Below are 17,398 nucleotides of genomic sequence, written 5' to 3'. Positions count from 1 at the left end.
CCTATTTTCCCTGTTGGACCCATTTTGTCTCATGGGCCCCTTCCCCATTGACTCTGTTTTCATGATATGGACCAATTTTCAAATTATGGACCCATTTTCCTCCATGGATTCCTTTTACCCATATACCGATATTCCCTCATGAAACTACCTTCTCCCATGGACCTTTTTATCCCATGGACCTATCTTCCTCCCTATGGCTATTCTGCCATTTTTCTCCATTCCATTTGGGCCTGCTTTCGGCCATGACCCTATTTCTCCTACGTGGACTTGCTGCCTCTCCTGACATTGAGAGGGCTCTCCCTCCATACCTAGGGATTTTTGTATGCAGTAGTGATACTTGGGCAGGAAAGGAAGAGGATATTTGCAGGCCCAAGCGTACAAAGATGATGATGATTAGATAGATGGACACGTAGTGCGCCCTTGAATGACTGGCCTTGGGTGGGGAGGAGGGAGGTTAGGACTGCGAATGAAGCACTGAGTGGAAGGAAGAGACTTGAATATATTAGTAGCATGATGGGAAGGGGTGGATTGAGATACTCTGAGCATGTGGTTATGATGGAGGATGACAGCTGATGCAGAAGGTGAGAGATGTGAATGTTACGAGAGGCAGACTGAAAAAAATCGAGAAGAGGTCGTACAGTGCGGCTTCAGGGATAAGGGACTGAGCAGAGATAGCGTGGAGTTCTGCTATTAGGTCACCAAAGCTGATGCATGGAAGCATATTGGAACCTTTATGAATGAATCGAAACGTTTATTCTCCCATGGGCCTAGTTTCTTGCGATGGGGACACCTTAAATCTTTACATGAAGCTATTTTATCACATGGACCGAACCTATTTTATCACATGGACCGACGTCCTACGTGAACTTATTGTTCCCACAGAATCTATTTCCACGTGGGCCCATTCTCCAAAGACATATCCACCTTTCTGCTAACTTTCGCTCCGTTGAGCACCACCTCTCCTCCTCTAAACTTCGCCTTCTCTTCCTGACTGAGACTCAGCTGTCTGAGGCAACTGACAGGAAACCCTTTTCTGTATCCTCCTACTTACACTATACTTATTTCAAAACTAAAGGTGGTTGCTGTGTATATCTACGCAACGACCTATCTTGCTCTCGTGTTCCTGAACTTGATTCTTCTGAATTCTGTACTCTCTGTCTTCGGCTTTCCTGTCTTTCTCTAATTAAATATAACTGCTTTGTTTATTTACCCCCTAATTCTACTTACTGCGAAAAATTCTTCTACTATCTTACGTCTACGATGGAACACATTCTATCCATTTCTTCTTTCTCTGAAATCTCCGTTCTAGGAGATTTCAATGCTCACCACTACCTTTGGTTCTCCTCTCCTTTCACTGATCCACTTGGTGAACAAGACTACATCCTTTCTATCCTTATTGACCTAGGGCAGCTTGTACAGCACCCTACCTGTATCCCTGACCGCCCTGGAGAGAGCTCCAACTTACTTGACCTCTTCCTTACAACTAATCCCTCTGCTTACACTGTTAATCGTTCCTCTCCGTTGGGATGCTCCGATCACGACCTCATTACTTTAACTTGTTATATTGCTCCAGTACGGCCTGTGGACCCTCCAAAGAAATGTCGATTTTGGCACTTTGGGGCTGTGGATTGGGAAGCCCTCAGGCGGTACTTCTTTGATATTCCCTGGAATGATTATTGTTTCCATGGCCGGAAGTCATCTGAGTGTGCCTTGCGCATTACCCAGGTTATTCTCTCAAGCATGGAATCATACATTCCCTTCTCATATCCTTTGCCTAATGCAAGAAAGCCTTGGTTTAATCACGCTTGTTCTAATACTGTCCACAACAAGGAGAGGGCCTATAAAAGGCACCACAGTCAACCCACCCCTTAATCACATAATTTTATGATTCTGCCCAGAATCGTGCTGTCTGTTCTTCACTCTGCTAAAAATAATTTCATCCGTACTAAATGCTCTCAACTCTCGAACTTGAATTCTTCCCGATCCTTCTGGCAGCTTGCCAAAAACCCTTCTAACAACTTTACCTCATAACCCTTCCCTCCTCTTTTCTGATTTCATGGCTATGTAGCTATTTCTTCTACTGATAAATCAGATGTTTTCGCTCAGACTTTTTCCTCCAATTCCACCTCAGACGATTCCGGTGCTGTTCCTCCATCACTTCCCCCCTCTGACTTCCTCATACTGACATTAAAATTTCTTCAGCTGATGTATTTTCTGCCATCACTGGCCTCAATACTAACAAGGCATATGGGCAAGATGGAGTCCCTCCTGTTGTCCTGAAGAACTGTGGTACTGTGCATACACCCTGCCTGGGTAAACTCTTTCGCCTTTGTCTATCATCTTATACCTTTCCTTCTTGCTGGAAGTTTGCTCTAATTCAGCCAGTCCCAAAGAAGGGTGACCATTCCTAACCCTCTATCGTCTAATTGCTTTAACATCCTGTATCTCCTAAGTTCTCGAGTCAATTCTTACCAGAAAAATTTTAAAGCATCTTTCCCATCACAACCTTCTTTCTGATCGTCAGTATGGGTTGCGTCAGGGACGCTGCCCTGGCGATCTTCTCACCTACATTTCAGACTCCTGGTCATCCTCCTTTCGGGACTTTGGCGAAAGCTTTGTCTTTGCACTTGACATCTCAAAGACTTTCAGTGGCGTCTGGCATAAATCTTTAATTTCCAAACTGCCCTCTTTCGGTTTCTATCCTTCTGTCTGTGCCTTCATCTCTAGCTTCCTTTCTGGTCGTTCTATAGCCGCTGTTGTAGACGGCCATCATTCTTCTCCAAGATCTATCAACAGTGGCGTTCTTCAGGGTTCTGTCATATCACCAACTCTCTTCTTTTATTCATCAATGACCTTCTAAGCTGTACATCTAACCCTATCTATTCGTATGCTGGTGATTCCACCCTTCACCTTTCCATTCGGTTCCCGCAACGTCCGTCTCAGCAGTTACTTCAACAAACAAGGGATGAGGCTATGGCACACCTAATATGTGACTTGACTTGTATCTCTGACTGGGGTAAAAACAATCTTTTTGTTTTTAATGCATCAAAGACTCAGTTCTTACACCTATCAACCCGACAAAATCTTCCACGGGAGTACCCACTAATGTTTAATAATGCCAGCTCAATCCTGCATCATCTTTGAACGTGCTTGAGGTTTCATTCACTCGGGACTTATCTTGGAAAGATCATGTTACATCTCTTGTAAAATCTGCCTCCAAGAGATTAGGTGTGCTAAGCCGACTCCATTCCTTCTTTACCCCTGCATAATTGTTGACTCTATACGCGGGTTTTATTCGCCTCTGTGTAGAGTACAACTCTCATGTGTGGGGAGGCTCCCCACATACAGCTCTTCTGAATAGGGTGGAGTCAAAGGCTTTTCGTCTCATTAACTCTCCTCTTACTGGATCCCTTCAACCTGTGTCTCTTCGCCGCACTGTTGCATCTTTATCTTCTTTTCTATCGTTACTTCAATGGTCACTGCACCTCTGAACTGTCTGCTTGCATCCCTCCACCTCTACGACGGCGTGTAGCACCCGTCTAGCAACAAACTCTCATCCCTTTTCTGTCCAACTATCTAATGTAAGAGTTAACCGTTACTACCAGTCCTTCATTTATGCAACAGGGCAACTCTGGAATTGTCTCCCTCTGTCTTTATTTCCTACTTCCTATGATCTCCAGTCTTTTAAACGCAGTTTGTCCAGGCGTCTCGAAATGAATGGATCTTGAATTTGGCTCTCTTGTGTTTGTTTGTTTGTTTTTTGGAGCGAACGGTTTGCAGGCTCCTGGCCTTTGGTTCCTTCTTCCTTGAATTGAAAAAAAAAAAAAAAGGACATTTTCCCACATGAAACCATTCCAACTATGGACCTATATACTTCGCAGACGATTTCCCTAGCAGACCATATTATCTCCCATCTACCTATCCACCGGCCCACCACTCATGTCCGTACTCACACATCCATATGTAGGCGGTGGCTCAATCGGTAGAGAGTTGGCCTGCAGTCCTAATGGACCCGGGTTCAAATCCCGCTGGGGCAGGGAACAGTTTAAGGATTTGAATTTCATAAAAATCAGACTTTACTGATCGACCAGAAGACCCGCCGACATGTCGTAAAAATACCCCCGCTAATACCAATACACCAGTCCTGTATGAGACAGCCCTAGCATGTACTCAGTATGGACGGTGGGTGTTAGCGCCGAAGTGGTGACATGTAGAGGTGTGTGGTACGGAGGAGGACTACTGGGCCTTGAAAGCAGGCTGTGAAGCCTATGCTCAGAGTCGGTCACATTTAAAAAAAAAAAAAAAAAAAAAAAAAAAAAAAGTCATTCTCCTAACTTGTCCTCTGGAAAGCCATACATCCACCTACCAATCCAAAAAGCCAACCCACCCACTCAAAAGACACCCACTTCGCTCTCAAAATTCAACCACCACACCAACGTACCCAACCCATCCAACTCTTCCTACCCACCCACTCACCACATCCTCTCCAACCACCCACACCCTTCTCACTTCCCCCACTACATCCACATTGCCCACCTCAACCATCCATCCCACCTTGTCCACTCACTCACTTTGCCCTCCCCAACTGTCCGCCCACACACTCTACCCATGCTACCTCTCCAGCCACCCTGCTCACACTTACTCCCCCCCAGCCCCCATCCCGACCATTCATCCTATCGGCCTCCCTATCCAAACCCACCCACTAACTCACATCACCCATCCACCCACAAACCTACTCGCTCGAGCAACAGACAGCTGGTTTTATGCTAGAGCTAAGTCAAGAGGCATTGCGACTCTTTCACTGTAGCACAGGATAGGGACACAAGTCTCTCTCTCTCTCTCTCTCTCTCTCTCTCTCACACACACACACACACACACACACACACACACACACACACACACACACACACACACACACACACACACACACACACACACACACACACACACACACATTATTTCTCATATTCCTTCTCTCAGTGAACAATACTAAATGCTGACGTTAAACAGGTGTTTGTTGCATTTGCACATACTATGCATCGTCGCTAACTACAATCGAATAAACCCGTAAGTCATCATGTCACGCACCCCATCATAAAGGAAACCATATTCACAGGCATCACAACATTCTTGTAATCGCACTGGTGAATGGAATGCAGGTGAATAACAGCAGGGTGGACGATTTCTTATGCGCTGCATGAAGGGATGGGTGGGTGATTTGGAGGGGAGGGTAAGGGTTGTAGCGTGATCATTTCACGAAATTTATCCGCAATTCATTACGGTAAATAAACATAGAATGGATTGCACATCACAAGTTTCCAGTAATACATTACTGCCCGATAATAAAGTCCAAGTCATTTATATTATAGTTTCATCATATATGTTATATCATCGGAAGTAATTTTCTTGCCCTCCACCATTTTCCTTCCGTCTGTACTCACCATCCGTCAACTCCGCTCATCCTTCTGTACTTCTCTCCCCTTTGCTGTGAGTGTTTCGACGATCCATTTTTCGAAACTCCAAAAGTTCAGACTTTTCACAGGGAAAGCGTTGAAGCTGGAAACTTGGCCAACTATACTGTACATCAGTCTTCATCTTCATCATCGTTTCCCACTTCTACATGACAAACAATGAATAAAATCCATGATCATCATCATGCTGTATCATTTCCAGTAACACAAGGTGGGTAGGATCTATTATCATACTGTTCCAGTTGTCTGTGTCACATAGGGGCCCTTCATCATCACCATCATCATCGTTTCTCATTCGTCGTCATCACCTTCACCATCCTCATCCTGATCACCAAAACTAGCGTTTTATGAAGGTAAAGTTTTATGGCGTTAGTTTCCATTGTGTGCCATCGTTTACATGCCTATCATTAAATGCACGTTATGCATGTGCTGTAAAATATATCTCTCGACATCGGGTACCTTGTGCTATCCCCTTTCCATTAGGTCCCCTATATATACTCCATCATCACAGTTTGGGTACTACATTATGTACAGTATCTTCAGTCAGAATCGCAAGGCTGTGAAACAGAAAATCATCATCATCATCATCATCATCATCATCACGACCCCATTTAAATAAAAATTGAATGAGTCGTTGGCAAGAGCCGTTCAGGTTTTTAAATTAGGTACTATGGGATAACAAGAGCACTGCCAAGCCTGTCATAGCTATAGATGAACGAAATCCTCCTATCATCCAAGTCACAGTCAGACGTATAAGATAACGTTGATTTCCTCTTTTAAACAGTTCGCAGCCGATTGACGTCATCACGTCAAATTCGCATGAGCTCAGAAGTCAGCGAAGTTGGGCAGACGGGCGACACTGAGGTCCGCCTTCTCAACCCCAAGTCTGCTGTCTGTGTGTACTCCCCGAGCAGCTGCCCTACCGTCACCCACTACACCCAACCATCGTCCCCGATCACGAGACTTCCATTGAGCACCAGGCAAAAGCTGGCAGTGGTGAACGGGTCTGACTCAAGTGACGCTTCCGTGTATGCCAGAGTATCAGAGGGGAGTCATCAGGACTCAGAGCAAGGGGAGATGGAGCTGGTGTCTCTGGAAGAGCTCACCACCACACTAACACTCCCCGCAACCAGAAAAGGAGTGGCCAAGCTCAACAGGAAAAGGAATCTCTCCGATCATCGCTACGATTAGGGAAATGAATTACTGCATTTTGTGGTGCTACAGTGGAAAACTGGTAATGTTTTGTTCTATACAAAGTCGACTTTTTCTTGCTACTCTTAGATGATTTTATTCATCTTAGAAAAAATATCTAATTTGGAGGGGTTGTTGAATGTTATATATGACATCTCTTCCTTATCTGAAAAGCTTCACCGAAATCAAATGCAATTTCCTGAAGATAACAATAAAAAGGTCACCGGACTGTTAGGATCAGATTCATTATATGTTTTTGTTGTGTGTGTGTGTGTGTGTGTGTGTGTGTGTGTGTGTGTGTGTGTGTGTGTGTGTGTGCTTCATTCCCATGCTCTAGGACACACGCGTCACTGCTGGCTCCGCACAGGTGCCATTTCCCCCCTCCAATTAACTATGCATTTATTACTAGACTGTTCTGTGCAGCTAATTGTGTTCTCCTTTTTATGTTTTCGGCTCCGAATAAATGGGTTTAGAATTAAACTTGCAGACTGAGTGCACTAAGTTTCACGCTAAAGACAATGATGCTTGAATGACGAAAAGACAGTCATCTTGCCTTTTTAATGTAATAACACAGAATGGTCGCTTAACCAGAGTAATGTGTTACGATTGTAATTAGCTTTTTAAAGCCAGTATGGAAAAGACTATGAAGAAATTAAAGATGTCTGAGAGTTGTAAAAATATCGCACTGAATTTTTTTCTTGAAGGACATTATTACCAAATATTAGTACGAATGCACGCTAATGACTAATACAACAGCGGCAACTCTTGATAGGCTATGCAGGCAGTGACAGTTCTTACACACCGAAGCTTTAGTGGTCAGGAAAAAAAAAATGCCGGTTTATCAGCAATCGATTCCCATTCGCTTATTGCTTTGGTAAACATCGTAAAGGTCTTGCAACAGTTACAAGCCTTGCTTCTGGTAAGATAACCCAGCATCAACCACAGAAGGGTGAAGTAGTCATTTCTGATCCTCATGTGGTTCTCAAGACAAGTACCATGTGTCAGATAAAAGCAACACTTTCCATCCTGCAGGAGGCTTTTATAGATACTGTAGTAAGCTGCGTATTTCCCTCCTCCCATCATCACGTCAAGAACAAGGGAGTGGTCATTACTGTGAAGCAGAGCTGGGCACTTCTGCAGTCACTTCCGCAATTACTTCCGCAATAGCGGAAGTGATTTCATTTGCGGATTTGTGTTTGCGGAAGTACTTCCCCAAACGCAATGATCTCTGAGAACTTTGAGTGGTTAGTTTCCATGATGGACAACAATGACTTGCTGAAGATGAAGCTGTCTCAGTTGTTGGAGGAGTATGACTGTGACTGAGGAGTGAGGACAGAGGAAGTTAGAGCCCAGGACTAGAGGTGGACTGGTGTGTCAATTTGTCAAGTGTGAGCTGTGAGGTGTAACAATTTAATTCATCTACCCTTGCTTTGGAGTAAAAAATTTTTAATATACTGATATAACAGAATATTTAAAAGACTATTGAAACCCGTAATTGCCGAACTCATAATTAACGACTTCACTAATTAGCGAGAACTTCCTAAAAAAAAATAGTTGGAAAAATACAGAAAAACTGAAGGAATATGAACTGAACTGGTAAGGTCTTTTTACTGAAAGTTAAACGTACTTTACAGTACCTCATAAAAGAAGTGATACCTTGCTAGCCAACCGCTCCGCGTTTCGTGTGGTAACACTGTAACCTTTACAACGTCAGGTGATTCAAGTTGGGCTTTGAGATACTATGCGTGAGTGAGCTCCAATTCGTATTTAGTTTCACTTCCTGATGAACTAATGTAGCTATACCGTGTGCGAAAAAACTCTTCATAATATTACTTTGCATATTAAATAATCGCATCACAGTGCAAGCGACAAATCCTTTGACCTCAGTAGATAATCTAAGGTTGCACAATTTCGTCATGTAGCACCTGTTAATCACATTAAAACATGGTGAGTGGGTGGAAAAAAAAATAGTACGATGTCGTATCTGCCAGTGATTTCCAAGTATTCCAGGCACAGTTCAAAGCATTCAGTTGAAGTCTATCTATCTATCTATCTATCTATAGCCCGACGCCCTAATCCCGCAAAGGGTGGCCGCAGACAAAACGCCTCCAAGTCACTCTGTCACCCACCATTTGATTCCCCTCCCCCCAACTCACCCCCCCCTCCCTCATATACCTCTCAACTCCATCCCTCCACCTCATCCTCGGTCTACCCCTCCCTCTCCCTCCCTCCACCTCACCTACATACACCCTCTTAGTCAGTCTTTCATTCTCCATTCTCTCCACATGTCCAAACCACCTCAGTGTATTTCTCCTAATCTCGTAGCCTAACGTTTGACGTTACGTACAGAAATTTAATGTTACATCACCGACTGGGAGTTCCTGTGTCGGTACACGTCCAGGAAAGACCAATAATTAACCTTGTACTGACCCACACATTATAAACATCATGCGGCTAAAAAAAAAAAAAAAAAAAAAAAAAAAAAAAAAAAAAAAATGAAGCAAAGAAATATAAGAAAAAGAAAGTTATTCACATAAGGCTGCTTGATTTGAAGGGCGGCATGTCTTCATGATGTGTGATTTCGAGGTAGGCTACAATACCATGGTGAAATAGGGACACCTCTTTAACATTATAATTGTTTCATTGTTTTGTCGAGGTTTGTAAAATACCTGTGATCTCGATGAACTCGTCAGAAAAAAAAAAAAAAATCGTTGATGCATAATCTACATACCGGTACTAGTTTATGATGTATTATTTGAGTAACTATATTACCGTGGGAATGATATAACTAAAACAACAGTTTACTTCTACAATAATGATGAAAGTTATAGGCCCACTTCTGTTTAGCTAACAGTTCCAGATTACTTCTGTAGATATACTGCACTACGCGCCCCGTGACATTTTCAGAGAATATGAATTTCTGCATTGTCGTTCGTTTACTGATTTTTCCCCAACGTTTATGGTTAGGTATTTCATGCTTTTCCAGAAAAATAATATGACATTGAAATGTGTTACTACATCAGTGTTACTTTTTTGTGCAATAAGTCTTAGACAATGCATCCTCTGAATATCTTACACGAAATTTTAGCATTTCACTGTTGGCGCCATAATGATCATGCAGTACCAGAAGAATTTTTCCATCAGCTAGGTTACGTATCACTGTACGAGTTGCTTTCTAATGCAAATACTCCCTTTATCATCTCAATCCCCGAATTTCATGAAATTATGCTTGTCCTTCACGATATGCTGTAGTTTTAATGTCCGATAACTGTGAACATAATATCACTGAATTCGAAGGTTGCAATCTCCGTCGTGGACTGTGATTCAAAAGCTTGGAGCTCAAGGGCTGTGTTTGTCTGCCCAGATTAGTATCCATATCAATAATTTCTCCTCTGTAGCCTATAACATATCTGTGAGTTGGGGAATGTGTCAGTGCCAGAGTAAACGCTAACTTGTCCACATCTCTGCAACATATGCGTGGGTGCAGAGGATGTCACTTCCAGTATGAACGCTAGCCAGGCCACGTCTCTCCCACATATGCGTCGCTTGAGATGTGTCAGTGCCAAAGTGAAGGCAAACCTGGCCACATCTCTACTTCATATGCGTGGGTTGAGGGGATGTCTCACAGCCAGAGCGACAGCTAACCTGGCAACATCTCTACCACATATGCATGGGGGAAGGGACGTGTCAGTGCTAAATCACATGCTAATCTGGCCATATCTATGCCACATGTGCATAGATGAGAGAAAGAGATATAGCCTGATTATTGTTTTACCTGGTCACACCTCTGTCACATAAAAGTTCATGGGTCACCTTAGTAGTGCACATACGAATTTCAGAAGGCTTAAGCTCAGAAGGACGGAGGACATAATTCATGTGCTGGTTCAGTTTGCCCCAGATCCTACTTTTGGTGGCAATAGGCCCAGCAGGTTGCCAGTGAAAGTGCGTTTACGTACGCTCTCACGGACACACACACACACACACACACACACACACACACACACACACACACACACACACACACACACACACACACACACACACACACACACACACACACACACACACACACACACACCAGGCACAGATTCTAGGTAGGGAGGGGTGTGGGGGGGGTATGCCCCCGTATTTTCGAAAGACCAATGACTATTTATAATAAGCGTACTACCACAGCAAAATATAAGTACTGGTATTAAGTATTTTACGTAAATTATTTCAAGGAAAATTTTCGATTTAACGAGAGATTTGGTGGTAAATTGTGAAGGGTTTGGAAATGAGTTATGAAGAGTTCATACTTGTAAATCCACAAAGAATCATGTCACCGTTTTCCAGAGTGCTACATCCAGCTCTGGCCAACCCCCTTCCACATCAACTCACTCCCCCTCCAACACCAAGACATTGGTCTCCCCCTTCCCAACACAGAGTATCCACGCATATGTTTCTTTGCGGTAATATGATGTTCCGCACTGCAGCTCAGTTTTTGTTGCTCTCTACATCTAAAATCCCAGTCTCTGATTAGTGGAGGTTGAACCTATTTGTCCCTTCCACATGTATAAAGACTTCACACCCTCAAGTACGACTAGAAAAAAAAAATTCCTTCTAAAAGGATTGTTAAAAAGTAAGAATGGCAACAGTGCACTGATAAATGAAAAAAGCACAGAAACAAGAGAGCATTCAGGATGGAAGATCTGGAGACTTATACCCATTACTACATTTCACCAGCTAAAAGTTTGTGTGACTTAAGTGTGGAATGTAGTAATGGGTATGTCTCCAAATCTCCTCCCATCCTGAATGCTCTCTTGTTTCTGTGCTTTTTTCATCTCTTATCTGTACACTTTTGCCATTCCTACTTCTTAACAGAAGAATTTTTTTGTTTTCTAGTTTACGATCTTTTTGTTGAAGTATAAGCATGCATAAACCAAGTGTTAGATTTGGATTATTACATGCATAGCATACTGAAAGACTAAAACGAGGGTGCCTTCCTGTGAAAAGAAGAGTTTTGGTACGTTCTATAACTATAGGCGAGCTGTAGCTAACTAATATTGCGCAAAATGGCGACCTTAAGGGTGATCGCTATGCGGTTTTCAGGCCGTAACTCGCGAACCAAAGCCTGAAAACATGAAAAAAAAAAAAAAAAAAAATCTACACTTGGCAAGCAGCATTTTGGTGTATAGTACGCTCGTGTACGCCTTTTTGCTTTGGAGTTACCGTTTTTTTTTTTTTTTTTTTTACGTGTCCGACTCTGGGCAAAGGCTCAGGGCCTATTTCTTGGGGGCAGTGGCCCATCCCAAGGCCCAGTAGTCCTCCTACACCTCCACATGTCACCACTTCGGCGCTAACACCCACCATCCATATTGAATACATGCTAGGGCTGTCTCATACAGGACTGGTGTATTGGTATAAGCGGGGGTATTTTTGCGACATGTCGGCGGGTCATCTGGTAGATCAGGAGTTATGACTGGTAGATCAGGAGTTATGACTGATAAAGAAGAAAGAAAGAAAGAAAACAAAATCGATATTTTTGCGGTTCGATTTTGCGACTCCCACGAAGGTTAGCAAGACTTTGCGAGTAGTTTTGCACTTGAATAGCGAAGGTCTTTTAGTTCATAAGCTTAGAACTAAGCTTTGTGACCATTTTCCCGCGAATGCTAGTATACCCTATAAGAGAGGACGCCACTCTGAACCTGCGTCATTCGTACTTATGGGTAGCACTCCGTGATAACGTTTAATTGTTTTGTTTGCTCATTATTGTAGTTGGGAGACTTATTATTAGGGTGCTCGATAATAGTACTTAATAAACCCCTGCCATCTTGATTTCATTCGTAACTTCTATAAGATTGCCTAGTGGTAGTCAGATAAGTATTATCACTTAATCATCATGAAAGGGGACTCTTATTCATTGAAAGGTTAAGTAAAAAATATATTGGATGTCGGTTAGGGCAAACACTGTCTTAGTATGTGGTGGTCTTTGGGTACTGAGTCCATGACCTGGTCTCTGTTATAGTTATTATTGTATTAAAAACCACAAACACTGATACTTCTCGTCGTCATTAAAATAAGTGGTGCCCATAACTTCTCATCTACCAATCGAATCGTAGCACATGTGGTAACGACTTACTGTATAACGAAAAATAACTGAATTATTATTGTTTTTTTCAAAATATTCCAACTTAGTGATGATGGAAGGATGCCTTGTTGGACTTTTCTATTATATCGTGCTACCATCCATTATGATGAGAAGATTCTCTGACTGTGGTGCATGTAATAGGCCGAGAAATGGATGTACGTGCATGCGTGCGGGCGTGCGTAAACGCGCACTCACTGGCGACCTACTGGGGCTATTGCCACCAAAAGTAGGACATGGTGCAGACTGAACCAGCACATGAATATGTCCTCCGTCCTTTTGACCTTTTTTGAGCTTAAGCCTTCTGAAATTCGTACGTGCACTACTACGGTAACCCATGAACTTGTATGTGACAGAGATGTGACCAGGTAAAAGAGTAATCAGGCACTATACGTAACCTAGCTGATGTAAAAATTCTTCTGGTACTGCATAATCGATACGGCGCCAACAGTGAAATGCTAAAATTTCGTGGAAGATAATCAGAGGATGCATTGTCTAATACTGAACAAAAGAGTAACACTGATGTAGTTACACATTTCAGTGTCATAGTATTTTTCTGGAAAAGCATGCAATACCGAACCATAAACGCTGGGAAAAATCAGTAAACGAACGACAATGCAGAAATTCATATTCTCTGAAAATGTCACGACGCGCGTAATGCAGTATATCTACAGAAGTAATCTGGAACTCTTAGCTTACCGGTAATAGAAAAATAACTTTCATCATTATTTTAGCAGTAAACTGCTGTTTTAGTTACAACAGTGTCATTCCGGCGGTATATAATTACTCAAGTAATATATCATAAACTCGTATGTATATTATGCATCAAAAGAAAATTTTTCTCCTGACGAGGTCATCGAGATCACAATTATTTTACAAACCTCGACAAAACAATGAAACAATAATAATGCCAAAGAGGTGACCCTATTTCAACATGGTATTGTAGCCTACCTCGAAATTACACATCATGAAGACATGCCGCCTTTAAAATTAGACAGCCTTATGTGAATAAGTTTTTTTTTTTTTTTTTTAATTAGCCTCAAGACGTATATAATGTGCGGGTCAGTACAAGATTAATTACTGATCTTTCCTGGACGTGTAGGCTACCGACACAGGAACTTCCAGTCGGTAATGTAACATTAAATTTTTATACGTATCGTCACAGGTAAGGCTACGGGGTGATAATTATAATAATCACTTCAACTGAATGCTTTGAACTGTGTGGAGAATAGTTGGAAATCACTGGCAGATACGACATCGTATTTTTTTTTCACCCACTCATCATGTTTTAATGTGAATAACAGATGCTACATTACAAAAGTGTTCAACATTAAATTATCTACGGAGGTCAAAGGATTTGCCGCTTGTACTATGATGCGATTTTTCAATATACAAAGCAATATTATGAAGAGTTTTTCGCACACGGCATAGCCACATTAGTTCATCAGGAAGTGAAACTAAATGCGAATCGGAGCTCACTCAGGCACAGTATCTCAAAGCCCAACTCGAATCACCTGACGTTGGAACGGTTACAGTGTCGCCATACGAAACGCGGAGAGGCTGGCTAACGAGCTATCACTTCTTTTAGGAGTGACTGCATTAGCTCTTCCATCACTTCCAGTCTGTATCCTGTCACTAACCTATATCATTTTGAGGCACCTTCTCTGAATAACTATTTTGGCTTACTCATGTCAACATTAGTTTAAGACCTTGCCTCTCAAATTCACAAATATCTGATTCAGTCGACAAGGAATCCATTCACCATCAGCATACAACATATTATCGTCTGCATTCTTTTGATTTAAACAAGAGTAGAATTGTCCTGGTACCTGCAGTGAGGCTCTTGTCATATAGGACCACTTTTGTTTCAACAGACATAAAATAAGCACTTTTTCTATAGTTGTCGCTGGATGGCGCCACCTCAGGTGTCAGCTGATGACAGATTTGGATTCTTCATGACAAATTACCATATACGGTACCACCTTTGTATCTCCACAGGCCTCCTTTTAACAAATCCGCCAGAAGCAGAACAAGAAGAAGAACGCCGGCCACTCATTGACCTGCTGGTGAAAATTTCATCGTTCACTGGCTTCACTTCTGTCACGAAAATACTCGCTTTGGCCTCCGTCGCAACCCCGACGGTAAATAAACTGAACAACATGGAACCATCACACACCCATGCCACCCTCCTGTACTGATTCTGAACCCTCATCGAGGTGTTTATTTTTATGCACTCATTGCTGCCATCATAAATACGCTTTACAAAATACAACATATTTCCATCCACACCATTCAATCACAGTACCCTTTATAATCACTCCCTGTTCACTATGCCATATATATTTTTTCCAGATTTATAAGAGCCATTAATAGTTTCCAGTTCGCCACACTTGCTTTCTACATTACCTGCCTTTCTATAAATTGGTAAGCCACATTTCCCTTATTAGTAAGGAAACAAACATGCTCATAACTCATCAGATGCTTGGATGTCTGTTATATCTTTTCAGTCACTCTCCATCCACATAGTATACCTAGATCACTCGGCAGATTTATTCACCAAAAATATTTGCGCTCTCTTTGGTAAACCTTACTTTTATGCAAGGTACAAAAATGTCTTCACAAGGTTAACGGTATCTGGCATCTCCATCTGTAAGAGTACTTTTCCACTTATCCTCCCACATGTTAACGGGTATGTCTTGAATGAAAGAGAGGACGCAACTGCCTGATAACAAACGGAGAGTATTTTATGTTCATAACTGTGAAAATACAGTATATGTGTACTGTAGGTTAGTACATAAATCCACGTCTCATTGAAACTGTTGAATCCTCGTAATAAAAACAATTTCTGTTCGTATTATTTTTCCATTTAAACAATTCAAAGGCACTGACAGGGAGCCTATACGTGGTGGCGCTGTGCATCCTGGGTGGAACACACTGCAGCATACACATGGGATTCAAAACTCATATTTCCTGCACCTCCCCATGGAGAACCTTGGTCCGACGCTGGTGAGGCGCTGTCTGCCACGAGGTTCCCTACGCGGTGTACGTACCTTTAAGTCGGTCCAGCAAAAAGCGTTGGTTACATGTGGTTGAGGGATCTGTTTGACCAGACAGACGGGGGTTAAACAATAATAACAACAACTACGCTTTTAAATTAGTACATATTACAATGACCACTCCTACAATGCAATGTAAAATGGTTACATCCATTCCCGTTTAATCTGAGTTGCATTAACCCATGACGAGGCTATTGAAGTCTAATGCAATTGATGCTAGATGACCAACTACTTCTCTTGGTAGCTTTATATGATCCAAAGATTTTCATTCAGTTCATGAAAAAATAATCCAATACGAATGAGTTTCTTCATGAACAAGTTTTGTTATGAATAAGCTACCATCCAGGCATCTTGCATTACTTATCCTAACTTACTCTTTATTTTTTGAGCGTGCAAAGTGAGCGAGAACGTTGTCAGACATGTAGTAGGGTGATGACGCAGTGCCAGACCTCAAGTATATCGGAAACGATTAACACTTAAGCAAACCCTCACATATTCTTGGAAAACTGGTGGAAAAATATAAGGTTTTACCAAGGCGATATTTCTCAAAATACTCCTCCACGTTGCTGAAAAGGCTAAAATGCGTCAAACCGAGCACCAAAACATCCTTCGAATGTTACAGTAATAGATGTTATTTAAATTGCTCTTTTCAAAATTCTTCACCACCTTGCTGAAAACGGCCAAAATTTACGAAACTGAGGGGGAGAGCGGTGAGGATTCGGACATTTTTTACTTTTTACTGTATTGAGCCAAGAGTTGATGCAGTAGGATTTTCTTTTGCAGCTCAACATGTAGCCACATCATTGATGTACCTGGGGTAAATAGGCCAAGAAGAAACCTCTAATACATTTGAAGCTATAGCTCGTCAAATGAAAATTTCCAAAATGTCCGAATCCTCCCCACTTGTGGTGAGGATACGGACATGAGGGTGGGAGGATCTGGACGTGTAATGAAATATTTTTCTAATGTATAATGCAGATGGTACTTTTTACTTTTGGTCGGCAACTTATCTAGGGATGTTAGATAATGAATAAAAAGTAAATACTTTGTGGAACATCCTTTTATTTAATTCGTTATATTCATATGCATAATGAGACCATAACTAAGATATTTTTGCCTTCAATAAAAAAAGAATAAGTCAAAATGTGAACCATTCTTGAATTGAAAAGCTTTAATTCCTCACAAAATAAATTGGTAGGCCTAACTTCCTAACTGAAATCCCTCATCATCAGCCCTGTTTCTATCCCTCTTAACATTATCATGAAGAGTGCTGCGAGAGATTCCAAACCTCTCAGCCACTTTTCTTATTGAGCCATTTTTCTCGATCACTTCCTTAACAGCAGCTTCTAGAGTAGCAGCATCCCTCTCCTGTTAGTTTTTTTCTTATATTTGCGTCCCATTGTGAGAATTCAATATATAGGCAAATTTTGCAATAATGAGATTTCAGATGGGTCCCTTAGTTGAAATGAATTTGTAAGGTTATTCAACCTCATTCATTTTCAAACGGGGTTCATAACATTAAAAGAGAAAATTATTTCCAATATATAGAATCACAC

The 17,398-nt window shown here is 41.8% G+C and overlaps 1 protein-coding gene across 1 annotated transcript in view; it reads left to right on the top strand.

The window, feature by feature from the left end:
• The window catches only part of LOC145405852 (G-protein coupled receptor GRL101-like), a 140,037-nt gene extending 133,375 nt beyond the window's left edge, over nucleotides 1–6,662 (top strand). The window contains exon 9 of the mRNA XM_080277108.1: nucleotides 6,256–6,662. Within this exon, the coding sequence (XP_080133234.1) occupies nucleotides 6,256–6,662 (407 nt within the window). The remainder of the gene's footprint in view (nucleotides 1–6,255) is intronic.
• The last annotated feature ends 10,736 nt before the right edge of the window (nucleotides 6,663–17,398 follow it).

Source organism: Coenobita brevimanus, chromosome 68, assembly GCF_032717465.1.
Source record: "Coenobita brevimanus isolate Jiangsu-jjx chromosome 68, ASM3271746v2, whole genome shotgun sequence".
NCBI classification, from domain to species: domain Eukaryota; kingdom Metazoa; phylum Arthropoda; class Malacostraca; order Decapoda; family Coenobitidae; genus Coenobita; species Coenobita brevimanus.
This window is presented reverse-complemented; position numbering and strand designations above follow the sequence as displayed.